This window comes from Terrapene carolina, unplaced genomic scaffold, assembly GCF_002925995.2.
Source record: "Terrapene carolina triunguis isolate 2854851 unplaced genomic scaffold, T_m_triunguis-2.0 Scaffold62, whole genome shotgun sequence".
Taxonomy (NCBI): Eukaryota; Metazoa; Chordata; order Testudines; family Emydidae; genus Terrapene; species Terrapene triunguis.
The window spans coordinates 63,779,464-63,806,733 of record NW_020664413.1 but is presented as its reverse complement, the minus strand read 5'-3'; the positions used below and the strand labels follow the sequence as shown (position 1 = coordinate 63,806,733).

Here is a 27,270-nt window from a genome sequence, read left to right as displayed (position 1 = left end):
CAAATAATCAAAGAACATTTTCTTTTATGTATATTTCATTCCTTCCCCCTCCACCCTTCCCGTCCTTTCCTTTCTTTCCTTCCATTTCATTGGCTAGGATGATCTTCTTTCCCTGTTGCTTCTGACGTGTTCTCCGTCCCCCCCCCCACCCCCCCATGTGTGTCTGTCTACCTGTACTAGGGGAAAGATAAGGTAACATTGAAAGGGCTTGAGGAAGCTGCTTGTCTGTTTTTATTTTAAAGTGATCTCTAAAAGTTGTTACAATCAGTAATGGCAAGCGTTTGATAGCAGCTCTCCAGTTTGAAATGTAAGTGTTATGTGTACCGAGTGTCTTGGGAATTTGATCTGCCTTATACCAGAGAGGAACACAGAGAAAAGTTGTTGTTTTGGGGGGGGGAGGAGGACAAGGGGGGTAAGGGAGAGGGAAGTGGTTTTGGAGACAAGAAGTGAAGCTGCCTGTTTTCCAGTAAGTAATGGAGAAATTCCAGGAGCCAGGGCTAAATATACTCGGCGATCAATACAGAAATGGCTCATTGTGAATAATTTAGCTGCTTGGTGCAGTGAGAGTTTTGAAACTAAAGGCAAAAAAGGGGCCGTAGATGGAGAGAGGAAATAAAATTCTCCTCTGATTATGTCAGTTTCTTAACTTTTCCACTTAAAAGAATATAGTTACGATTATTGATTTCTTCCCCTGCCTCTCTCTCTCTTTCTCTCTCTTTTAATCAAATGAAAGCTAGGGGGTGTCATCCTATACAGTTACTTGAGTTTCTGGAAAGTAATAGCTTGTTCTATGTCAGCAAAGTGCTTCCAGAAACTTTGAGATTGGCACACACCACAAAGTGCATGCTCTAGAAATATTAAATATGACATGCAGCCCCTAGTATGATAGATAGGTATGGTTACAATGAACAGGTGCATGCACAGGTGTCTGGGTGTGTGAGTGAGGATGCTCGATCGCCAATTGAAGACAAAAGGCTGTAATAACTCTGAAAGGAATATGGACACTGAAGGGTTTTGTTTTTAGTCAGAACATGATGAGCCACCATGGAATAAATGTGAAAAGGGCAATCTTTATAGTATCAACATCTTGGAAGCCTGCTGTGGCTGTGAGAACTGCTAATTGATAAAGCATTAAAATCCCAGTTAAAACATACCTGGTCCAATTGGAACCTCAAAAAAAAATCATTAAAGCAGCTGGAACTGTAATTAAAAATCAAATTATAGTCTCAACACAGCTCATCAAGATGCAAACTTACCTTTTCTACCCCCATCTGCAGCAGCTTTAGATCATTTGCCAAAAGAGTTCAGTGACTTACCAGTGCACGGCGTGTGCTCATTTGCATGTTTCTTAGGTGCTGGTTGCAGCAGCAGTAGCAAAAGAGGCAACTACTAATGGCTTTAAGTAAGTTTAAGCATTTAATGGCTGATACTGGCAGGCATTTTTGAGGGTGTATTCTTTTGCCTTGTAGCACTGCACTTTGACTATGGAAGCAGAGGCTACTGATGGATATATAACATGTAAGTACTTTTATTTAATTTTGTTGGTTTACTTGTGAAGTCTCCTTTGCTTTCCTTTTCACAATATCTCTGTAGAAAGTGTTATACCCCCCCCCCCCCCCGAAACTCTTAACTTTCATTTGTGCTGTTATTAAACTCCATATTGTAAGAGAACGCTGGAGAGAGACCATTTAACACTAAACTTTAGTGGTTATTTTTAAAAACCACTATATTATATACTTAAATATTTTCATAAGAGAGCAATGTTTATTTTATATAAAACATAAATGAGAAACAGGACAGAAACTAAATCATTTTTTACTGTGAGGCTTTTTAGTACTGTGCATTGCTCCCTTCTTGTTCATTAGGGGAAAATATTTTTACTTTGTTGAACTATTCTAGCTTAGTGGCCAGCTACATGAAAATCATGAATCAAAATTGGAGTGGAAGGTCCTTACATCAGAATGATACTCCACTCTGCTCCGGTTCAGTCTCTAGTCTGTTAGCACCACAGTACGTAGAAATGGGCAAGTAATTCTAAGTTCTGTTCATGTAAAGCAGCCAGAGCAAGATTTGCACGTGTACTTTTTATAATCTGTGAGGACTGGAGGATACTTTTTGATTCTAATAAAAAAAATATTATGTTTGTGGTCACTAGGAAGCCAATTTTAGTTGACCGTGGAGGAATCTATTAAAAGGGGAAGGCGGGTGGGTAGAAAAGAAGTTAGCAAGTCTGAATGCTGTATAATTGGATAATTTTATGGTGCCATGGGACAGAAACCTAAGTGTTTTATTTTGTGAAAGCAGGTGACAATGAGCTTTCGCCCGAAAGGGAGCACTCCAACATGGCTATTGACCTCACTTCAAGCACACCCAATGGGCAGCATACCTCACCAAGTCACATGACAAGCAGTAAGCCTTCTTTTTGTGTATTTCTCTCTAGCAGCATATTTGGACTAGTTTAGTCTGTGGGGTCTTCATCTTGCTCACTAGACTAAAGCCACTACCGTAGATTTTGCTACCAAAGAAGAAAAGGACGGGACAGATTTGGTTTTGTTCATGTTAGTGTCTCTTCTAAACATGAGTCTGATTACTAGTCTGAAGTATCCCAAGGTGGCATTTGAGAGCTGGTCCTTACCTGTACCAGGTAGGAAACACTAGGTTTTACTAGTCCTTGTTTTGCTTTGACGGTTTTGAGATCCAAACAGCTTTTTAGCAGGATTCCAAAAAGCAGTCTGAAATAGCTGTATCTAAAAAGCCCACAAGCTTTTATTTCAAAAAGGCTTGACTCAAGCAAAATCTAAAGTTACACTATGCAGGCTTGATGGCAGGATATATTTTACTGTTCTGAATGGAAACTTCAGCATCCTGTTCATTACCTTAGCTTTGCTTTGAAAATTTCAGAAAATGGCCAGTATAAATTGGTAATTTATGGAACTCTCTCACCAGTTGAGTCTTTAACAAATTGAAAGGGTTTTGTTTTAGAATGTCAAAAGAGAAACTGAGAAAGTGCAGAGGGATCTGTGAGTGTAACACCGAGAGTCAGGTGTACTTAATATTTTTGATGATGGATTTTTTCACCCTTAAATGAAACACCTTTCAGCTACATTTTGGAGCCTATACATACTTTTATCTTAAGAACATAGATTGTTTCACTGTTGATTACAATGTTTTATCAAGATACTTATCATAAAGTGCTTTATTATTTGTATTCAAAAGTAATTTAAAATGTATTGTTTCCAATATACTTTCAGTGGGTTTTTTTTTCTTTGTGATACTCATTTTTTCTCTCTCTCTCTTTCTCTTGTGTGTGTGAATATATACAGTAAAAAAAAGTTGTACATTTCTCCAAATATTCAGGAAGGAAAAGTAAGGCATTAAGAATTTGTTTGTTTGTAATAATAAGTATATTATCCTCAAAGCCTTTTTTACTGAGAGGAAAGTGTTACTTTACCTCCTGCAAATTACGAGTAAAATACAGATTTTATGAGCCTTTAAAACTGAGGGTTATTATGAAGATCTCCAATTATATACATGTTGCTAGAGAATGTGATTGCTAACACTCTGGGCTGAACTTTATATGACATCCTGTCCTAATTCAGCAGCTTTAGACAATTCCAATCCTGCTGCATTGGGATTCTGATTTTTTTTTTTTTTTATTGGCTTATAAAAGTTTTACTACTCTCTTTGTTTACATTTTTATTAATGGGAAGGCTTCATCAGAGATAAGATTTAAAACAGTGGGTTTTTTTCTTTATCATATAGGCTAAAAACCAGGGTCTAATTAATGAGTACAGCTGTCTGCTGAGTTCATGTGAAAATATTTTTGCATTTGATTTCGCTGTGCAATGATTTGCAATGATTATTCTAGTTTAATCTCATTCATGCCTGCAACATGCATGTTCCGAGTTCAGCATATGCACATGGCTCCTGGTGTTGGCGAAAATTCCTGAATATTTAATCTTGCATGTGTGTCAATAACTTTCACTGTTTTGGCCTGTTTTAAGGATATGTTGATGTGGACAAATGTAGGGCTCTATCCAGTGTTCTGGAGGCAGGTAAAATTTGATTTGGGATGCAGGACTTTTGCCTGTATGATTGGAACCGAGGAATACGACCCCCTCTTTTTCATATAGCATTCTTCTTCTTTTCATTACAAAACTAGATTTTTCTTCTGATCAAACATCAAAATGTTTTAGAGTGAGGAGCTTTATCTCATGTCAAAAAAATCAAAGATGTTGATTAGAGGCTGTCAGGCTTTTGTTGCAGTTGAATTGGTTAGTTTACACATAGGGCCAAATCTTCAACCCAGTGGATACAGGCCAAATAACGAGGCTGTGCATTGGGGTCCACCATATGTTCCACATTCAGAGAGCTTCAGTAGCCCGTGGGCCTCTACGTTTTCCCTTTGCAGGGAGGAGAATGGCTATTGGAAACTGCTAAGTTGTGGATTTTCTTGCCTTTCAAAATTCCTGCTGCTGCGATGCAAGCACACCCCATGAAGGTAGGCTCCATAGTAGGTAGGTAGGGAGGACGGGTACTCTGTGTGCACAGACCATGGGTCTGATTAGAAGTCGCTGGAAAGATCTTGATACACTGCTGGAGTGCCCGTTTATTTTGGTACCAAGTGCGTGTAATTCTGATTTGGTAGTGTTTTGCACTACTTTTGCACTGGTGTAAGTGGCGACACAAGGTACTGGGCAGTGCTGTATTGGGGCTGTTGTCTTCCGTGGGAGGTAGATTGGGCCCCCAAATCCTTCACTCCCAGATTTACCTGCTGATCCCCCAAAGAAGTGGAACCTGCATTAGTTCTTCTGGGTCTGCAGGGGTGAAGGTCAGGATTAGATCCTCAGTCCTGTGTTTGAGCCATAGCTCTTATTTCAGCCATGTCCAGTTTAAATGGAGATGAAACCATGACAAGGCAATCTTCCTGGGTATTTTACTATACAGTAAAGAGTGCATCGAGCAGACGAGAGTGCAAGACTTGCTTCTGAACCAATCAAGCAGTTCTCACTCAACAGTAGTAAAATGATGCGCTTGGTGAAGAGTTCTTCATATTTATTAGCCTGTGGCAATTCCATGTTAGTAAGACTTTTGGCCAGGCCACTGATGTTTTCAGCTTCTGTTCCAAAAGGTTGCAGGTTAAATATTTTGGCTCATGTTGAAGAGTCTCTATTGCTTCCTTAACATAGTATCACTTTACGATATCAAAGTTACATGCATAGGTTACAGATGGGGTAGACACCCAATTTTCTTCCAAATGAGATGATCCTGAAAGATAAATCAGGATAGATTGCTTGTCATAGCTAACTAATGATATGTATACCTTACAATATGCATCTCCCTTTAGCAAAGTACAGATAGGTATTGGCAAATACTCAAATAATTCTAAGTAACTTATTGTAACTAAATTGTAAGTAGCCAGATGAATAGGCAGACTGTTTCCCTCCAACTCCAGTTCAAGAAATACTGTACCCAGTAGCATGCTTACATTGAACTATGTGCTTACACTGGCCCAAAGCTGGAAGTTCTAGTTCACCAGTTACTCAGTCCTTACTTGGGTAAACTCTCGTAAGTGCTCTGATCATGCATGAGCTTGGTGTGGATGGATGCCGGTGCTTGATAGAGCCCCATTGACTGACCTCAGTACCACCCATCCAAAGTTCATTGCAGAACAGGGACCGAAGGCCCTGATCCAAAGCTCATTTAAGTCATTGGAAGTCTTTCCATTGACTTTGGTGAACTTTGAATTGGAAATAAAATGGGCAGGGACTTGTCAAAACTGAACAAGATTCTCAGGAGAGGAACAATGTAAAAGCAGATGAAGCAGATAAATAAAGCAATTTTTAAAAGAAACAAAGCTATTCCGGTGTTTTTCCACACTACATTCTTGCTATAGAATTTGTCTGAGAGGAAACACTTTTTCCAGGTTACAATGGACTCAGAAAAAGTCCACTGTAATACAAGGGCTCGGTTGTTTGTTTAGTTGACTTGACGACCACTCTGTGTAACATGAAAGATATTTCTCTAAATCCATTGTCTGCTATTGTATGGAAAATTAATAATGGCAGCTATTGGCGTCTGACCATGTCAGAGGAAAGTTCCACTTAAATTAGAGAGTTAAACGGTGCTACAATGGGTGTCACAGATGGCTTTCTTATTTCCAGGTCTAGATTCAAATACGCCTTAAAATAGAGTAAGAACAATAATAAATATTAAAATCCAACAATTTTGATATTTGATTAAAAAATCAATGCACTTTAAAAATGTTTTTATAACAATGCAGAAAAAATATTAAAGAATAAGAAGTAATTTGATAAGAAAATAATTATAGTTGCCTGAGTCAATTGCTGAACATAATGACTCTACTACAGTAGTTGGCTTTGGGAAACAATAACAGTAGCAGACTAGAAAGCTATTGGGATGATTGTACCAAGTGAAGGGAATTCAAAAAGAGTGTTAAGAAGTTAGAATCTGTTATAGAGAAGTCAGACAAGACATTATTATAAAATTACCTATATTATATTCCAACCAATCAAAAAAGACTATTCCGCACCATCAGTTGTGTCCCTTTCTTGTAACCTTAAAGCTCAAAATCTTGCTTGGTAGCTTTAATTTTCCTTCTGAATTGGAAACTCTAATACAACTCTTGTGTCACCTCTGTCATTTCCCCTGAGCAAAATGTTGCATTTACTGTAGGTGTATCAACTTCACTTCCCACATCACATTTGTTGGAATAAATAAACACATCTATGGATTCTACCTTTTGCAAGGAAACGGCCTGAAATTAAATCGGGTTTGAAGATTGTGTTGTGATACAACCTTGGAACTTTTATTTATTTATTCTCTTGTAGGTAATGAGCACAGCCATTAAGTTTTACAGGATGGCCAATGCAGAATAACATAAAGCAGTAGTTCTGGTTTCACAGGATGTCGGCCAATGACGTTTCTGGGCCAAGCTGATTTTAGAGAGAGGAAGGTTTTGGTTTTTTAAAGAAATTTTGGAAAAAATTAACCATCCTCATTTTTTAAAAACATTTGCGTCACCCAAATCCCTCATCCAATTAACCTCAAACTTCTCAAGAAATATTCTCCCTGGCAGAAAAACATACATGAAGTTTTAGGCAAACTGGCGAGAAATTTTAGGCAAACTGGTTGACTGTTGGTGCCGTTAGAGGGGAAAAGCTCATGCTTTAGACATAAAGTTAGGCTTTGTGTACAAAGAAAAATGTTACTGCTTTAGTACTGATCATTAAAGTGGTAGGAAACCTTGCCCCTCGGTCCGGACACAGTTATACTGGTATGAAAGTGCTTCTATAAGAAGGCAAATAAGCTATAATGGTATAAGACACCTTTATACTGGTGCAACTTAATCCATAGTAGAGGTTGTACTGGTAAAACTATTTTGGTTTTAAAAAAAATCATACTCCTAATCAAAATGGTCATACAGGTACAAAATCTATGTATAGACCACACCTTAGTCACAACCTGAACTATCCTGAGGGAGTGCTGTTTGTAACTAGAAGGCAGGTGAAGCTGGGTTCACCTATGTATACTTTTTCCCAGTATCACTCCCTACCATATCACATACTTGGCAGTAAAAGCATTCCTCCCTTTTGGTGAGTGTTATAATGAGGGTGGAGTGGAATGATCACCTAATCTTGTTTAAATACTATTTTATTCACACCAATAGACTCTTTTGAGAGGTCACCTACCCCAGCTTTGTTACAGGACGCGCCCTCCTTCTAGAGCTTCTGTAATATCCTTTGACTGTCATCTTCAGTTAGCTCTCCAGTACACACCCTGTTACAGCACTCAACGTTCTCGATAGCTGCAGAGTCAGCAGGTTTTCATACTTAGCTTTTGAATCTTCATTTTGGTTTCTTGTCAGACACTCATGAGGGGGGGAAAGTCCTCCATTTCTTTGGAATATAGTAGTTGTCAGGTGTTTCTCAAAACCGAATGAATAGAAATTCACCAGGCAGCATTTCATTTTTCCCCCAAAGACAAACTTGGGGCAAGACCCAGCTCCCATTGAAGTAAATAAGCGCCTTTTCATGGACTTGAATGGGAACTGGATCAAGCACCGGCTTCCTAATCCTGCGAGAAGTGCTGAGCTCCCTCTCCTTCCATAAGTCAATGGAAAGTTCAAAGTGCTGGGCATCTTGTAGGATTGGGCCTTATAGACGCAGGACTGGAGTTCTCTGCGTTGGCCATTGCTTTAGGTGCAGTGGTTAAAACTGATTGAAACAGCAGAGGGAGCTGCTCTCTCTCTCTCCCAGCTAAGGAGGAAGAGGAACTTTTGAGGGCAGGGTGCTTATACAAGCCAAGGAGAGCAGGGGAGCTCCCCTATGCTTTTAATTAAAGAGGGGAAGGAAGGGCTCTGTTGCCTCCTACTTCCTCTCGCCTTACATGGTTTGAGTGTGGGGAGGCTCAGGGAGTGGTTTAATTGGCTAGGTTATTCCGTAGTTTACATTGCATCCACCATTAAAAGAAACACTGGATAGGGTACCTAGTAGAATCAGGCTGTTTTTCCCCATATGAAACTACCTGGTCTGGTCCAACTCAGCTGTAACCACAGAACTGGTGTCTTAGGAAAACATGCCAAAATACTTTCCCCCATTCCCTTCTGTTCTGGCAAGGTGCCATGCCTATTGCTGGCCTCTTATGCTGAGCATGCTCCGTGTTGTCTCTCTCTTTCACTGGGGTAGAGAAGGTTTCCCTCTACCACCATCAGTTTGGAAGCTGAAAATCAGCCTCTCTACTGCCCTACCCAGGAGGTTTTTGAACAGAAGTAGAATCCCCAAATGCTATCACAGCTCACTGAGAGGCTGTGTGGGCTGGTGGATCAGGGAGTCTGGAGACCTGGTTTTGTTCTCTGCTCTCCCAGCGTGTGTGTGTGTGTGTGTGTGTGTGTGTGTGTGGTAGGCAAGTCACTTGGTGTCTCTGTGCCACTGTGTTTCCTTGGACTGAATTGTAAAGACTGTAAACTGTTCTGGAGACAGCCTCTGCCTCATGTTGTGTCTTAGGCTTGGTGTACACACAGATACTGTACTAGCATAATTATTTCTAATCTTTTTTATGAGTACAACCACTAGTGTGGATGTAGTTATACTGGTATAAAGGTCCTTATACCAGGATGGCTTCTTTCCCATCCCACACAAGAATAGATATACTGGTTATAAAGTACCTTTATACTGATAACTGTCTCCACTCTCAAGAGGTTGTACCACTTTAACTATACCGGTGTAGTTAAATTGGTACAACTTTTCTATGTATACAAGCACTTATTTGCAGTGCCCAGCACAACGGTGCCCAGAGTTGGATTGATGCCTCTGTAACACAAATACATTGTAATGATGGTGTACATGGTCAAATAGATTTTTTTTTTTATATATATATTTTTCTTTAAAAGTTTTTCGTTCGTTTTCTCGGTGTGCACCGTTGGGTGCATTTTTAAAAGGCATTTCAAAAACCGTATGGAAATTTAACACTTTTTTTTTTTTTAAACTGCATTTCACTTTCCCCACCCTTTTTTTTTTGTTTGTTTTTAAATTCCATTATGCGCGTGACCCTATTTATATGCCACAGGACTAAACGCTGATGGCAGTGAATTTTGTCTGTCATACCTATATCTGCCTTTTTAGGTCATTAGCATTCTGTAGTTCCCATAGTTCTTAAGCTCTGTAGGAGTCCAAGTCTGCCCTCTGATGCACAGATGTAGTTATCTCCCTTTGAAACTAAATTTGTTCTCTTCTGTTGCTCTTAACAATTTGGTAAATATGCGTAGCTCTTTATCAGGCCAAATTGCTCGCTCTGCTTATAGCGTTGGAGGGGATGAAATGCATGCAGATACCAGGAAGTAGTAAAATAAAATGGAGAGTGGTACTTAAGTGACGACATTGTCATGCAGATAGACTTCTGCATGCGTTGTGCATATTTTTGGCTCTGTTTTACATGGGGAGAGGCATGGTGATGCATAATAGGAACTAGAAGGTGCCCTGGTGCTCTATGCAGTAGTATTTCCTGCTTGCCTGTGGAAGTTGCTGAAGAATTTTCCACAGATGTTGATGAAACCTGGCCCTGCACCTTATATCCCATTACCCGAGGGGTGTGTGGTATGACTCTGGGGACAGTGGAAATAGGTTTCCTAAGTGGAACCACACTATGCTGTAGTGGGATGGGCTAGGAAGTAGCACAGAGGGCAACAGCCCTTTCAGTTGGCTATCCTTTTCGTGCCGATGACTTGAGATCTGCTGGCGTCTCAAGACAGCCAGGGCTTTAGAGGATCATGCACCCTGGTCACTCTACAGGGATGGCAAATATGCCCACTAATGACATGATACCATGAAAACTCTGTGGGTAAGATCCTTACTTGACTTGTACCAGTGAATATCTGGCCCAGTAACTTTAAATTCAGGACTGTAAACTTTTCAGAGTATCTTTTCTCCCCAGCAGGGATTGTCCTGGTGCAGAGTTCATCTCCAGCAAATGGATGATTTAGGAAAATTGTTATGGAGGAGGTGTTATTTTTTTAATATTCAAAAATATACTCTACTAAATGTAAACATTTGGTGGGTGGAATGTATCTTGTTTCTCCTTCCCAGCCCTGTCCACCTGGACAAAATAGGTTTCTTCCTCGGAATCCATATGTCCTGGGCATCCACATGGGCTCTGTGATCCCCCTGTTCAGCTTCCAGGAAATATTACGCCATTGGCAGTGCATTAATACCATGGCTACCCCAGGAATCCATCCTCTCTGCTGAAGGCCACGTTAACTAGTTTCATGGCTCCGGTTTGATTTAGAGAGTTTAGATTCCTGATCCCATGGAGGGCTGTCTGTGGTGTCCAGAGTAGAGAGAGGGGACATGGCCGACATGTCCCATTTCTTGTTTTATGGCCAGTTTGTGGGAGTTCATGCAGCCTTGAAATTCTGGTAGCATGAATTACATACCAGCATCTGTCCAAAGGCCGACAGATTAGTAACCTGATGATAGTCTTTGAATTCCCTTCTTTGAAACTGAAAGAATTTACCACTCTTTGTATGACTATATTATAGCAAACCTGTTTACATGAAACATGTGGTCTATTCTCTTGGATGGTTCAGAAATTTCCAGGGAAAGTTACATAAGATTGAAGTAATTACTGTAGCAGTTATTTGATAAGTAGGAGGAAGAAGTTGCAGAGAGAAGATTAGGATAGTTGGGGTTTTTTTTTCTCCAAAATTCATCTCATGATTTATATGTGAAACTCATATTCTAGTTATTTCAGTCCTGCATCAAGCTGTGCGTTTAGTCATGTTCTTGTAATGCCACCAGAAGGAAAACAAATAGTAAGGAATGCTAGTTATCAATTCTACATCTTTCATACTGCTTATTGCTACTTTTTCTTGGATATGTCCTGTAATGTGTAATTCATGTATGCAGTATTTTGATAACAAGGAATCTCTTCTGGGAACTCTGTTGGGGGATGGAGGGCCGGAGGAGGAACTTGTCTACACATGGAATTATTCTGGAATAGCTCTTATTCTGGAATCCATTTTGAAAGCTAAACAGGAACAAGACACTCTTATTCTGAAATAAGAGTAACTACACATGGAATTATTCAGGCATAGCTATTAGACTTTTAAATTAACTCAGATTAAGGTAGGGTGTCAACTTTCGAGTGTAAGCGAGCCCTGTATGTATATCTGTGTAATGGGTGTCTGGTTTAAATTCTCAAAGTTAGGACCAAATCCTGACATGTTCTGTGTGGTCAGATCCCAGCATGCCCACAGAGCACCCCTGAGGTCAGTGCATCTCTGCATGGTTCATGTGGGGAAACTGAGGCACAATGCTGAACTGACTTGCCCAAGGTCACCCAGAAAGGTATTGGACTAGAACCCAGCAGGCAAGTGGAGCAGAATTGGCAATAGAACAGTTCTCCTGATTCCAGCCCAGTGCTCTGTCTACTAGGCCACACCGCTTTGAAGAGAAACCAGAGCATGTAACAACCAACACTATAGTGTTCGTATGCTACCAAGATAAATTAAATGTGCATGGCTAGGTTCCTAGTGGACTTTATCATTCATTCAGTCACTCATTCATTTATAAATCTAAATAAAAATGTAATAAATACTCACATACCTTAAGCTTTGAGGCTATACTTAGACACGACAAGGATATGAGAACATAGTTACAGCCATGCGTCTGGGGGCGTTAAGTGGTTTGTGGACATGACAGGTTCCTGAGAAATGCATGTAATGTTGTTCACAGCTTTTCTTTAATTTATACTTGGTCAGTCACACACGAATTTTTTTTTTTTTTTTTATTTCTACAAAACCCCTATGGGGTTGGCAACCTTTCAGACGTGGTGTGCCGAGTCTTCATTTATTCTCTCTAATTTAAGGTTTCGCGTGCCAGTAATACATTTTAACGTTTTTTAGAAGGTCTCTTTCTGTAAGTCTATAATATATAACTAAACTATTGTTGTCTGTAAAGCAAATATGGTTTTTAAAATGTTTAAGAAGCTTCATTTAAAATTAAATTAAAATGCAGGACCTCCGCAAACCGGTGGCCAGGACCCGGGCAGTGTGAGTGCCACTGAAAATCAGCTCACGTGCCGCAGGTTGCTTACCCCTACCCTATACACAACATCACAGCTGCGTGTTTAAATGTCACATACACAAAACTACGTTGAAAGAATGTCCAGGTTGCAAAGTCACGCCAAAGCTAGGAAATGGCAGAATTAAGATTGACTGGGAAACTCAAAGGGTTAAAGTTTGGCAAAGGCATAAGCAACTGAAAAAAGCATCTGATAATGAGAAGTGTCAGGTAATCTTTGTTATAAGTGGGGCTACCAGCACTGCCCAATTTTTATTTATATATATAATATATACTGTAATATTAAAGACCAAGTTTTAGTGATTGTATTTTTAAACACTTGTAGGCTGGTTTAAAGACAGTTATGCAAAACAGTTTTTATGGTAGGGTTATGGCGTCAAATATGATTCAGCCAATTGGCATATAACATGATTTGTGTTTGCTTACATACTATAATTATATAAAAATGCTGTAAAACTTGTTTGAGTTTATTCCTCACACTTTAAAGTTGTCATTTGCATGAGTCTGGTATCATGGTTATTTAAATATAGCTTTTGACTAATAACTATTATATATAAAAAAATTAATAGATGGTAGTGAGATTTTCTTGCTATAATTAATAAATATAAATATGTATGCTAATACAAAACCAAAACAAATGGATTGCAGAAAATAATCCATAAATATTCTTACATGTATTCTATACCATGCTTCGCAAGTTTTATATAGAGGTCACCTTACCTGCCACTCAAATGCAGCCACTTCTGGAGTGAAACACAACAGCTGTTTAACAGAACAGAGCAATGTTATACATCATCTGAGGCAAGGAATTGATCATAAGCTTCTTTAATTAAAAGTACAAAGGCTAGGCAGAGAGTAATTACCCAAGGATCACTGGTAATCACAAACTGGGAGAGCCCTGATTTTATGTCCCGGCCAAAAGATGGCACCTCCAGCTTTGAAGTGCCTTCATAATACCATGCTGGAGCATTAGTTCAGCAGTGCTGACTCACATGGGCGTGTATCGCTTCTGAATCATCAGCCCCACTTCCTGTAAAAAGTAGGCATTCCTTATCAATCTCCCAACTAAGTTTTGGCCGAGCCCAGCATACCTGCTTCCTCTGTATGAAACAACAGGACCCCAAGACCATTTGGTATGGATGCAGCTGTATTGCCTGCAGAAATAATAGTGCCAAAATAATATGAATTAGATAAATAAAACACGATCCAGATAGTTACCTTACGGTTTTGTGTAAGCGGGGGAATGGTCCCGCTATTGTGGGGAACTTTCCTGGCTTCTGCACTACCCCGGTGAAATGGACTAGCGGAAGGATCTGAGTCCTCGCTCCCACTTCCGTTACCCAGAGGCCTCCCTGCCCTCGAGAACTCCCCTTCCACTCTCCTGTCTGGCAGAGTCCTCGTAACCCCAACAAGGCTGGGCCCAGGATTCCTGGGGGGCTTGACCCCCAACCTTGCTGTGGTCACCTAGGACAGGGGTTAAAATGTCCCCACTCTGGGGTGCGCTCTCTGCACTGGGCACCTCCCTGACCCACTGATCGCTACATACAGTTCAAAGCAAATACAATTTATTTAATCAGCAATTAGTTTAAAAAGGAATAAGGAAAAATGGGAAAGGTTGAAGGAAACACATCACCCGCTCTGTGGCAGGGAACATCACAAACAGTGTCTCTGGACATCAGGGCACTTCACAGTCTGTTCCTTGTAGGTCCCAGGCCTCCTCCTCAGGCCCTGGCTGTGCTGCAGAGACGCTGGGGGTTGGACACTTGCTCTGGCGGTGGCCACACGCTCTCCTGCTCTAGGTGGCAGGACCCTTCTTCACAGCGTCACCCCTGCCCTGTCGGAGTTACAATCCACCTCCAAGTCTGGCCTGCAGAGCCTCTTGGCTGAGGCATCTCCCTGCGCTGGGCCCACTGCCCAGGGTCCCCCTCGCTCTCCCCAGCTGCTCACTGCACCCAGCTCCGGACTGCTCCAGCCCCAGCTCCACCACTGTCTCAGCTCCAGCTCCACTCTGCCTCTGCACTGCTGCTGCTGCTCTGCCTCCAGCTCCCTGGGCTGCTTCTCTGGCCCGTCTGGCTCTGGTTGCTACAGCTCTGCTCCCAGGACAGGGTCTGCTCTGCAGACTGCTTCTGTGACTCTGCTCCCAGCTCTGACCTGCTTCATGGGCTGCTTTTCTGGCCCCTCTGCAGCTCTCCTCCCAGGGCAGGTCTGCTCTCCCTTGGCTGTGCCTCTGGCTCTGTGGCTGCAGCTCTGCTCCTCTCTGGGCCGTGTCTCTGGCTTTGGGGCTGCAGCCCTGCTCCCAGCACAAGATCTGCTTTTCTGGCCCCTCTGGATCTGGCCCAGCTCTGCTCCCCAGCTCAGCTTGGGCCCCTGCTCTCTCCTTAGCTCGGCCCCACTCTGTCTGACCCAGGCAATTCCAGCTCACATGGAGGACGGGACCCTCCTGACTCCCTGCTTGACAGGGCGGGCAGGCTAATCAGGCTGACCTGGAGCATTGGCCTCTCCCCATTGTTCCTGGGGACTGTCAGTCTCAGGGTCCTGATTTCCCATCAACCCTTCCCCTTTCTTTTGGCACTGGGAGTTAGCCAACCAAACCACCCACACTGAATGTTAGTAAGGGGACACCTTACATATGCCATCACCATAGTTCTGAGTGCCTTCCGTGTAAAATTAGCAATAGCAAAGTCCCTAGAAAATTTCATGGAGTCTCTGGCTCTTCTCCCTTTATGGGCTCAGAACTCTGCTTGGGGTGGGTGTGGGGTTTTGTTTGTTTGCTTTACAGAGTTGGGAGAAGTTTGGGAATACAAGGAGTGCTGAGATTGTGAGTGTCACTCAGGGCCGGCTCCAGGCACCAGCCCAGCAAGCAGGTGCTTGGGGCGGCCAAGGGGAAGGGGCGGCACGTTGGGCTGTTCGGTGGCAATTTGGCGGCGGGTCCTTCTCGGAGGGAAGCACCTGCCGCCGAATTCCCGCCGAAGAAGAAAGCGGCGTGGTGGAGCTGCCGCTGCAGTGCCACCAATCGCAGTTGCGGCTTTTTTTTTTTTTTTTTCCCCGCCGCTTGGGGCGGCAAAAACCCTGGAGCCAGTCCTGGTGTCACTTATGGTGGAAAGGCTTTCTTCAAAGAGGAAAGCTTGGCAGTGTTTCCTAAAGATGTTCAGTTTTGGGATTAGTCTAATCTCCTCAGGAAGACTGTTCCATAGTTGGGTCCCCTTGTCAGAGAATACTTTGTTCCCAGCTCTCACGTGGTTTTATTTATTTATTTTCCCCCTGGGCTTTGTGATCTGTGTTGTCCCAGAGGAGCACAGCTGTCATGGTGGTTCACAGATCGAAATTTGGGCTTTGATGTAGCTGGGGTGTGATCATTAATTGATTTGAAAATTAAGATTTGAGCATAAACTTGATGTGCTCACGGTCACATGAGTGATGGAGAAAGTAGGCAACTGCGTTCTGTGCCAGCAGGAGCCTGTGTGATATCTTCCCATTCATCTTTAGATACAGTGAGTTACAGTAATCCAGCCTGGAGGTGATAAATGGGCAGCCAGGTCCTCATGCATGAGAAAGGGATGAAATTTCCTAGCAAGCTGGAGGTGAAATTATAATTATAATATGTTTATAAATTATAATGTATAATTATAAACAGTTTAATCCACTATATACAATTTTGTAATGCTCGATGCTTTCAGGTAGTGAAAATCTTCTGTTTGTTATTGGCTGGAGTTCCAAAACTTTTTTTTGTCAACATGGGTGCATGCTGTGAAAAGCAATTTTGTGTGGGTGAGGCAAATATTAATTCTCGTCTATTACCTCTCATATAAAACCACAACTAACTAATTAACTAAAATGAATTGCAAATAAAGCTGATCTGTAGGTGAGGAGAATAATTATAGCAGTAATTATGTAACGACTATGCATTTAATTTAAAAATGGAGATTCAAAAGCTACTGTTGGAGCGAAGTGTTCTGAAAGGAAATGCAAAGCTTAGTGTGTTCATTGACTCCTTAATTACTTGTAGGCCAGGCTCTTTTTTTTTTTTCCCCTTTAAAAAAACACTCAGCATTGTCCTAATTGTGCTCCCGTTGAAATTGATGAGAGCTAGGCCAAAGCTGAAAGCATTTGGATGTTCTACCCACATGTTGTGTTTTGAGGTTGTGCCAAGGGACACGACTCAAGTGGCAATATGTCATAACATTGTTAAGGTCTGAGAGATGGGAATATTGGGCTTGTGTATGGATTCCCCGAGTTATTTCCTATCTTCTGGAGTTTGGGGCCGTCAAAACTGAACGGCGACTTTATTAATAATCAGGAAAAAGGTAGAACCAGTAATATTCCATGCTGTTTCACCATATTTAGGGTGACCCGACAGTAAGTGTGAAAAATCGGGTTGGGGGGGTAATAGGCACCTATATAAGACAAAGCCCCAAATATTGGGACTGTCCCTATAAAATCGAGACATCTGGTCACCCTAACCATATTTCATCTGCCATAAGGATTATTTACTGTAGAATAATTCACACTCACTATTCCCTGTGTACTATCTGGAATTTTAATAACAAAGGAATTGTTAAGACATGGCAGGAACCAGGGATTTTTTAAAAAAATGTTTTATATCAAAATGTTAACGTGCAATATATTTTGACATCTACAGTAGTTAAATCCTCATTTGTTCCCATTCTCTTGCACATATGACCTACTAGCTTTCTTTTCACCTCGCTTTGGTCAACTTGTAAGCAGCACTGTCCTTCTTCTTCTTCTTTTTTTTAGCTCATAAATTGACCTACAAAGAAGCAAACATAAGGGGTGAAGTAGCTTTTATTGTCCCATTTTATGGTAAAGTCAATAGTTCACAAGCAGTCACTGCTTGTCTTAAAGGTAAATTGCAAAATGGAAAACATGGAGTTAAACTTCAATTATTATACTGAATGTTCTAACTAACCAGGTTGTAAGAGGATATTCAGCATAGAAATAAGTTTTACCTGATTTGTTTGTTTGTTTTGATTTCCTTATATGAACTCCTCTTGGTTTTTCCTGGTTCACTGAAAAAAATCATCTTTTTGGTGACATCACTATTTCTAGAACCCAAGTACTTTGGTGAATAAATTGTGTAAGTCAATATCGGGCCAGTCCCAAGTACTCAAAAATCACGAATGTGGCATCAAATCATGATGGGCTTAAAAATCATGAGATTTTAAAAAATGAATACATTTTGCGGTTCTGTTTATTCACTTTCTGGTTTCTGAGCCATTCGGGTGCACTCAGGTCATGTTTTTCAAAATTTTCTTTGCAAATAGGGAGAGAGAAAATACTTTCATTTAAAATGAAAGCTAAGATTTCTTGCTCTTATTGGACTCGAGAATCTGGAGCTTTAAGAAAAATATCAAATGACATGATAATGGCAATAAAATAGCAAGTTGGCAACTCTGGTAATTCTCAACTGAATTAGTTTGAAATTATTCAGAAATTTCTCTGACTAATTCTTGGTCTGCAGATTACAAGAAATTCATTATTAAGATCTACAATCTATGCTCAGTTATTTAGATATGCAAATCTATGTTAAGTTGTTTCCTTATACCATAATAAAGCCTCAACTTAAATGTATACACCAAATTAAAAAACATAGTCACAGAATCAAAAAAGTGCCACCGTGGCTAAACAACAAAGTAAAAGAAGCAGGGAGAGGCTAAAAGGCATCCTTTTAAAAAGTGGAAGTTAAATCCTAGTGAGGAAAATATAAAGGAGAATAAACTCTGGCAAGTGAAGTGTAAAAATATAATTTGGAAGGCCAAAAAAGAATTTGAACAGCTAGCCAAAGACGCAAAAGGAAGAGCAAAAAAATTTTTTTAAGTACATCAGAAGCAGGAAGCCTGCTAAAGAAACAGTCGGGCCACTGGACGATCGAGATGCTAAAGGAGCACTCAAGGATGATAAGGCCATTGTGGAGAAACAAAACTAATTCTTTGCTTCGGTCTTCACGGCTGAGGATGTGAGGGAGATTCCCAAACCTGAGCCATTCTTTTTAGTTGACAAATCTGAGGAACTGTCCCAGACTGAGGTGTCATTAGAGGAGGTTTTGGAACAAATTGATAAATTAAACAGCAATAAGTCACCAGGATCAAATAGTATTCACCCAAGAGTTCTGAAGGCACTCAAATGTGAAATTGCAGAACTACTAACTGTAGTTTGTAACCCATTATTTATATCCACTTCTATACCAAATGACTGGAGGATAGCTAATGTGACACCAATTTTTTTTAAAAAGGGCTCTAGACGTGATCCTGGCAATTACAGGCCAGTAAGCCTGACTTCAGTACCAGGCTAATTGGTTTATACTAAAGAACAGAATTGTCAGACATGTAGATGAACATAATTTGTTGGGGAAGAGTCAACATGGTTTTTGGTGAGGCATGATTTCCCTTTACAATCTTACTAGAATTCTTTGGGGGGGGTCAACAAAGCATGTGGACAAGGGGGATCCAGTGGATATACTGTACTTAGAATTTCAGAAAGCTTTTGACAAGGTCCATCACCAAAGGCTCTTAAGCAAAGTAAGCAGTCATGGGATAAAAGGGAAGATCCTCTCAGGGACTGGCAACTGGTTTAAAAAATAGGAAACAAAGAGTAGGAATAAATGGTCAGTTTTCACAATGGAGAGCAGTAAATAATATTGTCCCGTAGAGATCTGTACTATTTAACATACTTCAACATATTCTTAAATGATCTGGAAAAAGGGGTATACAGTGAGGTGATAAAATTTGCAGATGATACAAAACTACTCAACATAGTTAAGTCCAAAGCAGACTGCGAAGAGCTTCAAAGGTATCTCACAAAACTGGGTGATTGGACAACAAAATGGCAAATGAAATTCAATGTTGATACATGCAAAGTAATGAACATTGGAATACATATAAAATGATGGGGTCTAAATTAGCTGTTACCACTCAAGAGAGAGATTTTAGTGTCATTGTGGATAGTTCTCTGAAATCATCCATTCAATGTGCAGCGGCAGTCAAAAAGCGAACAGAATGTTGGGAATCATTAGGAAAGGGATAGAGAATAAGAGAGAAAAATATCATATTGCCTCCATATAAATCCATAGTACACCCACATCTTGAATGCTACATGCAGATGTGGTTGCCCCATCTCAATAAAGATATATTGGAATTGGAAAAGGTTCAGAAAAGGGCAACAAAAATGGTTAGGGGTATGGAACAGCTTCCATATGAGGCAAGATTAATAAGATTGGGACTTTTCAGCTTGGAAAAGAGACAACTAAAGGGGGATATGATTGAGGTCTATAAAATCATGACTGGTGTGGAGAAAGTAAATAAGGAAGTGTTACCTACTACTTCTCATAACACAAAAACTAGGGGTCTCCAAATTAAATTAATAGGCAGCAGGTTTAAAACGAACAAAGTATTTTTTTCACACAACGCAGTCAACCTGTGGAAGTCTTTGTCAGAGGATGTTGTGAAGGCCAAGACCATAACAGGGTTCAAAAAAGAACTAGATAAATTCATGGAAGATAAGTCCATCAATGAATATTATCCAGGATGGGCAGGGATGGTGTCCCTAACCTCTGTTTGCCAGAAGCTGGGAATGGGCAACAGGGGATGGATCACTTGATGATTACCTGTTCTGTTCATCCTCTAGGGGAACTTGGCATTGGCCACTGTTGGAAGACAGGATACTGGGCTAGGTGGGCCTTTGGTCTGACCCAGTATGGCCGTTCTTATGTTGTTTTCCTGACTGGATGACTTATGTAGCTAACCAACACAAGGTAGAGTGCAAATTGTAAAATCTGAGATTCATTTTTTGGAAAATATAGAGTTTTTTAAAACTAGCATTTTGATGATAGTTTGAGCACTCATATGTTGTCAAAATGTCAAATTGACAGTTTTGGTGATGGATCTGAATGCACTGTAGGGTTTGGACAAATATTAATTCTTTTAAACTGATCCTTCAACTATAGTTAACTCCATGGTGTGCCTTGTATTGTGGTGCCTATCGCAGAATGATAGAACTTGTTTTCTGAAAGCTTCTGCACAAAGCAAGTACTTGTGTATGCTAACAGCTGTGTTCCATCCCTAATTACTTATTTGTGTGTGTATTATATGTGTGTAATGTATATAACTGGGAAGGATTAGATTTGTGTTGGTAAATGTTGATAAACATTGATTTCACTGTATGCCCAGAAACTGATGAGAGAATATTTCCATTGATGATGATGATTTACAGATAGGCAGAGTAAGAAAAATTCTTACTTGAAAACTTGTAGTTTGATTTTAGGGATATTTACTTTATATATTTTGACATGTGACATGAACAATTTGTGTTTTAATGGTTGCAAAACTTGAATCTCAGGTTTCTCCTGTCAGTAAATAATTGTCTGATTTCCCAAAACTGATAAAAAATGCTTAAAAATAAACATTGATATTATCCACAGAAATGAGATATATCCATAAAAAATCAAATTCTGCCAAGTTAAAACATATACTAGTATGTGTTCAATTTAGGCCCCAAGTTTTGAAAATGTAGCCCATTCTGGTCCTGATTTAGCAAAGCACTTAAACCTGTACTTAACTCCCATTGACTTTCGTGAGGCTTAAACACCTGCTCAATCAGAGCCGCTATACTATATCCACTTAGCTCATTGTGTGGTGGCAATCAGCACATATTGCCACAGCAGTGGGAGTTTTAGTACAAAGATTTGTGGGTCCCCTCGAAATTAAGGCTAATTTTGCTTTGACTCATAACATGGTTTGTTTCTTGATCTGAAACTCCCTCTGAATTCTATTTTTTAAAAAAACCCAATATAATTATATGTATAAAGTTTAAAGAATTTAACTAGCTTGGCAACAGGCTGTTTACATCAAATCTGTTCAATACACTTTTGAGATTGAAGAAACGAAAATATGCGTCTGAGAGCGCCTCTCTGGAATGCAAATATCAGCACTGATAAATATCTACGGTAGCAAATTTGTGTGGGAGTAATAATTTAGTAATAAAATAGGTCAAATTGATTCTTATGCTGAAGGGGATCCCTGACAATAACCATTTTGTCATTTTATGCCCGACAGTTTGCTCTGAACTATATGAATAGGTGGAGCTGAGATATAAGACATTTCCAATTGTAAATAAGATTGCATTAAGAATTACTGAGTAAGATGCATGTTGGCTGACTTGAAGCTGAGAGGTCTTTTGAATATTCATGTGTGTTGAGGTTTTGGTTTTGATTCTTGGATATCATCTCTTGTCCTACTGCAGCTCTGAAGATCCCCCAACTTTCCTCAATTTACATCTATATTTTTCCAAACCTCGCTTTGCAGCCACCACTAACTGAAGTCAATTGAAAGAGTTGCAAATCAGGTGTTTTGTTGGGTTATATTTTCTGTACTCTGTCGGTTATGGCACTTTATAAAGACACTTTTTTTGGCTTTTATATATATATATATATATACACACCTCTACCTCAATATAATGCTATCCTCGGGAGCCAAAAAATCTTACCGCGTTATAGGTGAAACCGCATTATAGTGAACTTGCTTTGATCCACCAGAGTGTGCAGCCCCACCCCCCCGGAGCACTGCTTTACCGTGTTATATCCGAATTCGTGTTATATCGAGGGGTGTGTGTGTAGCTTACACTATTTGAGAAGGTTTTTTGTTGTTGTTTTTGCCTAATTGCCTTTCTGGGGGAAAGGCACCTTGCTAATTAAATTGTTGATGCTTAAATTAAATTAATGGAGATATCCTATCGCCTAGAACTGGAAGGGACCTTGATAGGTCATCGAGTCCAGCCCCCTGCCTTCACTAGCAGGACCAAGTACTGATTTTGCCCCAGGTCCCTAAATGGCCCTCTCAAGGATTGAACTCACAATCTTGGGTTTAGCAGGCCAATGCTCAAACCACTGAGCTATCCCTCCCTCCTTCTTTATATATTTCTTAGAGAGGAATAGTTTTTGGATGCTGATGACATTCTGTATAGCTGGGTAGCATCTTTATCAATAATTTGGGACTGTCCATTCCCTTCAAGCCCATTAAAGTCAATGGGAGTCTTTGGATCAGGCCCTTAACGTGCATGAAAATCATATGCAGTGGTAACGCTACATGGAGGAAATATCTGACCATTGTATTGCACAACCTACTTATTGTGAACTTTGTATACAGGAGGGATGGAGTAGCAAAACTCACATGTGAACTTTTCAGAAGAGTTGGTTCAGATCCTGTCTAAAGCCTGATTTACTTATTGCCTACAGTTGGTATCAGGATTGGATGTAGCTGAAGTGATGTTGGACAGGATTTAAATGCAAATGTATACCAGGGCAACTAGATGTGGAGCAGCATTTCCAAAAACTTACTCTGTGTAGGTTTGAACCCATGCCTTCTGTAATGATGCTGATCATGTTTTGTCCTGGGTCTAATGCTTGTAGTTCCTGGAGAGAAGATGAGCACCACTGGGATACGAGAACTGCCAATTGAAACACTTGGAACTGATTCCCCATGGGATACGTAGCTATCGAATGTCTGCAGTAAAACTGTGGGCTGCATCTGTTGCTTCTAGTGGATAGCCCAGATAAGGTGATGAGGACAGATTCAAACTGTAGATCCAGATCTGACCCTTCCCAAAGCTCAAGGGGTAGGTCAATTGGCTATAATTTTTTTTTTTCAGGTCTATTTTTACTTTATATAAAGTTCAGGTGGTTTGGAGGCCGGATCCGAAGTCAATGGGAGTCTTTCCCCTGACTTCATTGGGCTTTGAATCTGTTCCTAAGTGCTTTGCAACATGACAAACACCTCATGCTATTCTGCTTATAACACAGTTGTTCTGTGGACAAAAAAAACCCTTTGTTTTAAGACCTTAGTTGATAAGTTGGCAAAATGTATGTTTGTACGGCTCCTAGAAAAATGGGCTTCTGGTCTATGACTAGGTCTCCTAGGTACTATTGCAATACACATAATAAATACATAGTAAATTACTCTCATCCCAATAAACTTGGAATTTATGGGTGGGTCATTATCTTAAAGACAGCAGATTTATTTACTTAATGAGTTTTCAGAAAAGGGCCAGTCTAATGCAAGTTGACGGAAGGTATGTATTGGGCCTGTTATAAACTCTGCCTTATACTAGCATTTATTTTTAAGTAGCTTCTTGTAATGTGGTCAGAGCAGGAGCTATAGAAAACTGGCCATTTCCCGGCAGATAGCGATAAGTTTCTACTCTATCAGAATGCTCTACGCACTGTGATACGTTTATAATTATTATCCTAAGATTGATGTTGGGGGCGGGGAGGGAGTGTAAATTTGTGCAGCAGTAATCCATTAAGAAATCAATAATCATTTCATCCTGAAATGCAGTTTCTGCACAGCATTATAAATGCACACCGAAGGCTTGATACTATGTATGCCTTTCTTTTTTTCCTGAAGTTCTATTTCAATGTCCTTGGCTCTATTGGAGAAATAATAAATGGGAGGATTTGGTTTTTCTGTTTAAGAGGCAGAAATGGTCTGGTGCTCTGAGCACAGGACTGGGAGCTAGAAACTTCTGAATTCTTGTCATTGCTCTTGCGTCCGCTTCTTCTCTGGTCTTGGACAATTCACTCACCTCTCTTCATCCGTTTCCTCATTGTTAAAATGAGAGTGGTGACAATTAATACATTGTTTGTAAAGAACTTTGGAGATGAAGTGTTGTATAAGAGCTAAGTATTATTTCCAGATTTCCTCTTCCAAATCCTCAACTTCACTCAGTATCATTTCTCCACATAACCTCACAAAGATCTAAATACGGAAGGCTAATACATCCCCCCCCGCAAATTCCCCTCTTCTCTCTGTATTTCCCTAGATGGGCAACTGTCCTTCAGAACAATCACTCAGTCAACCCCTGCCTAGAGATCTGGAAACCAGTATCATCCTAAACTAAAGGAATTGGTGGTCAGTAAATTAGTGGTTATAATCTAAGCTTCCAGATGAGAAATGCATGTTATACTCACTCATGTACACATACACTAAGTCACTGGGCCAGTCTGGTTTTGATATTTTCTGGGGAGGAGAGGATGGGGTCAGCCAAGTATTGACTATATGGGCCTTATCCAAAGTCTACTGAAGTCAGTGGAAAGACTCCCCTTGACTTCAGTGAGCTTTCGCTTAGGCCCAGAAGTATGAAGTGGTGTTGCGATTAAGTTTCCATCTTAGTTTTTCGTTTCCAGGGTGTCCTATGGGAAAAGTCCTGTATTTTCACTAGAGCTGGTTGAAAAAACGGTCAACATTTTTATGAAAATAGTGAGAACCTTTTTTTGTTTTTAATTTAAATTTTTTTTTCCAGCTGGTCAAAAAAATGGGACATGTTGACCCTTTTATTTCAGTGATATTATTCACCTGGCTCTAATTTTCACCCCAGATTTCTCATCATGTAGAAGAGCAATGCATAGTCACTCACCAACCAGGCTCTACAAGCCTTTTCAGTTTTGCAAGGGAACGTGAGGCCTTTCATTGCTTTTGCTGGTTTGTGCTTCACATAACTTTCCTTCTGGGATTTGGTGATCTCAAGGCATAGTCAAGCCATCTGGCAAGGCACAGAGAGAAAATGTCTTTAAGGCCTTGATCTTGCAAATGTTTAAGCAGGTGCATAGCTTGGCTTATATGATGATTGATATATTGACGCTGAACATAAGTTCTCAAGTGCCTACTTATTCGAAAATTACTTTAGGCCCCTATCCTAGTAGATTTGCCCATCGTAGCTAGCTTTTGCATCCAATAAGGGGAGAGCTTTTGTGCATGACTTGATTGTTGAACAGCTTGAGTTTACTGGTTTACAGCAAGAAACAGAGTTTTGGTACTCGTGGGAAAAGGCCCATCAAGGAAGAACAATTGGTTCTACCTACTGTCGTTTGTAGGTTTCTATTCAGGGCTCGTACTAGTGACCTTTGCTGTCTATTAAATCTTTCCTGATCTTTTTAGACTACTGCCTGCCCCAGTGAATTTAAGTCTCTCCCCCTTTCTCCCTCAGTCAAGAGAACTTCCTCATTAACCTAAAACTTTCCCCTTTCCCAGGTGTGGGCAGCAGGAGAGTAGCATTGAGTATCTCTCTGTTTGCCAGTTCTGATGCAAAGGGGCTCTTGAACTAAAGACATTGCAACAACCATCATCTCTCCCTCACCCCCACCAATTTGTCTCCTGCACCAGCAGACTTGTCGTTCTTGAAACATCACCTTTCTCCCTCTGGAAGACTTGTGACACGGAAGCAGCTGTATTGATAGGTGGTTGTTCTGCAATGATTCGCTCAAACGGATGCAAATGACATGGGGCTTTTCAGCGAAATAGGAAGCTTTTGTCACATTATTGGGTTTTACCCATGACCATTTTTTTCCAGCGGTTTGTAGAATGGCAAGTGCTAGCGACCCAAGATCAGCTCACAGGATGCTGTGTTTAACAGATAGGCTCTTTATTAGCTCTCAGTTGTGTTTGCCTTTGCTTCAGAAGTCTCTGTTTTGAGTTACCTGTGAGAGATTATTTTCCAGTGTGGTTTTCAAAGACAAACCTTGTTGTTTTTAAAAAGTTGAAGTATTAAAAGCTCAGTTATTTATATAACATTCAGCAGACTGTGTGTGTGTGTCTGTCTGTCTCCAGTGATCAATTTCCAGCTGCTTCTGGAAGAGAAAGTACCATACCTGTTGTTCTAGGCACAAAAAGCACGCTGTAAAGACCAACGTGAATTCCTCCCTGGAAATGCTTTAACAAATGGAATGATTAACAGATATCCCCTCAATCAATATTAAATTAAAGAGTTAACTGACTTTGTACAAGGTGCTTTTTAATTACTTATCTTTGAAGTTTTGTGTAGAGTAGATTTAGAACTTTCTTTCTAGGGTCTCGTGAGGCCATTGGTAAAATGAGTTTCATCTCAAACTATCTGAACTACTAAAGAAGCTTTGTGCTTCTAGGTCATGGTCGAAATCCCATGGAAGTCAGTGGAAAGACTCCCACTGACGTCAGTGGGCTTTGGATCAGGCCTTTCATCCCAAATCGCTCCAAGCTCATTTTAAAGGTGAGCAAGAATTATTCTCCGCATACACAGTGGGAATCAAAGCAGAGAGAGTGGTACCAGACAGATTGTCAAAAAGTGGCCACTGACTTTTTGGGTGCCTGATTTCAGACACCCTGGGTCTGGTTTTTAGAGGTGATGTAGATAGAGCTGGGTAAAATTTTTCAGACAAGAATTTTATTCGCCAAGAACTGCAGTTTTGAGGTAACAAAATTAGCGAATTTCAGTCAAATTTGGGGAATAGTTTGCCCAGATATAATTTTTTTTGAAGGCAAAATGTTTACTTTCACCACTTTCTAAATGAGATATTTTGACTTTTCATTTTGTTTTGAAATTTTGGTAATTTTAAGAAAATAAAAAGAGGTTAAAAAAACCCTCAACTAAATAATGTGGAAAAGATATATTATTTTTTTTCAGGTCAAATGAAAAGTTTCAGTCAACCCACCACAATTTTTTGTTTCACTTTGGTGAGGAAAAACGGGAAAAAATTCAGTTTTGGTTGACCTGAAATGAATTTTTTAGTACAGCCACAGAACCGAAAAGTCAAGTATTCACTCAGCTCTAGAGATGGATTCTCAACCCCTCTGAAATTCAAAGTGTGTGTGTGTGTGTGTGTGTGTGTGTGTGTGTGTGTGTGTGTGTG

At 40.3% G+C, this 27,270-nt stretch overlaps 1 protein-coding gene across 5 annotated transcripts in view; it reads left to right on the top strand.

Annotated features, from left to right (window-relative positions):
• The first annotated feature begins 1,475 nt into the window (after positions 1-1,475).
• Positions 1,476-27,270, top strand: part of IKZF2 (IKAROS family zinc finger 2) — a 136,843-nt gene continuing 111,048 nt past the window's right edge. For 3 of the 5 annotated variants that reach the window (XM_026647786.1, XM_026647785.1, XM_026647784.1), the window contains exons 1-2: positions 1,485-1,518; positions 2,305-2,409. In XM_026647786.1, coding sequence (XP_026503571.1) covers positions 1,485-1,518; positions 2,305-2,409 — 139 coding nt within the window. Of the gene's footprint in view, positions 1,519-2,301; positions 2,410-27,270 lie in introns of all 5 variants that reach the window. The other 2 variants (XM_029910565.1, XM_026647783.1) reach the window with 2 other exon arrangements.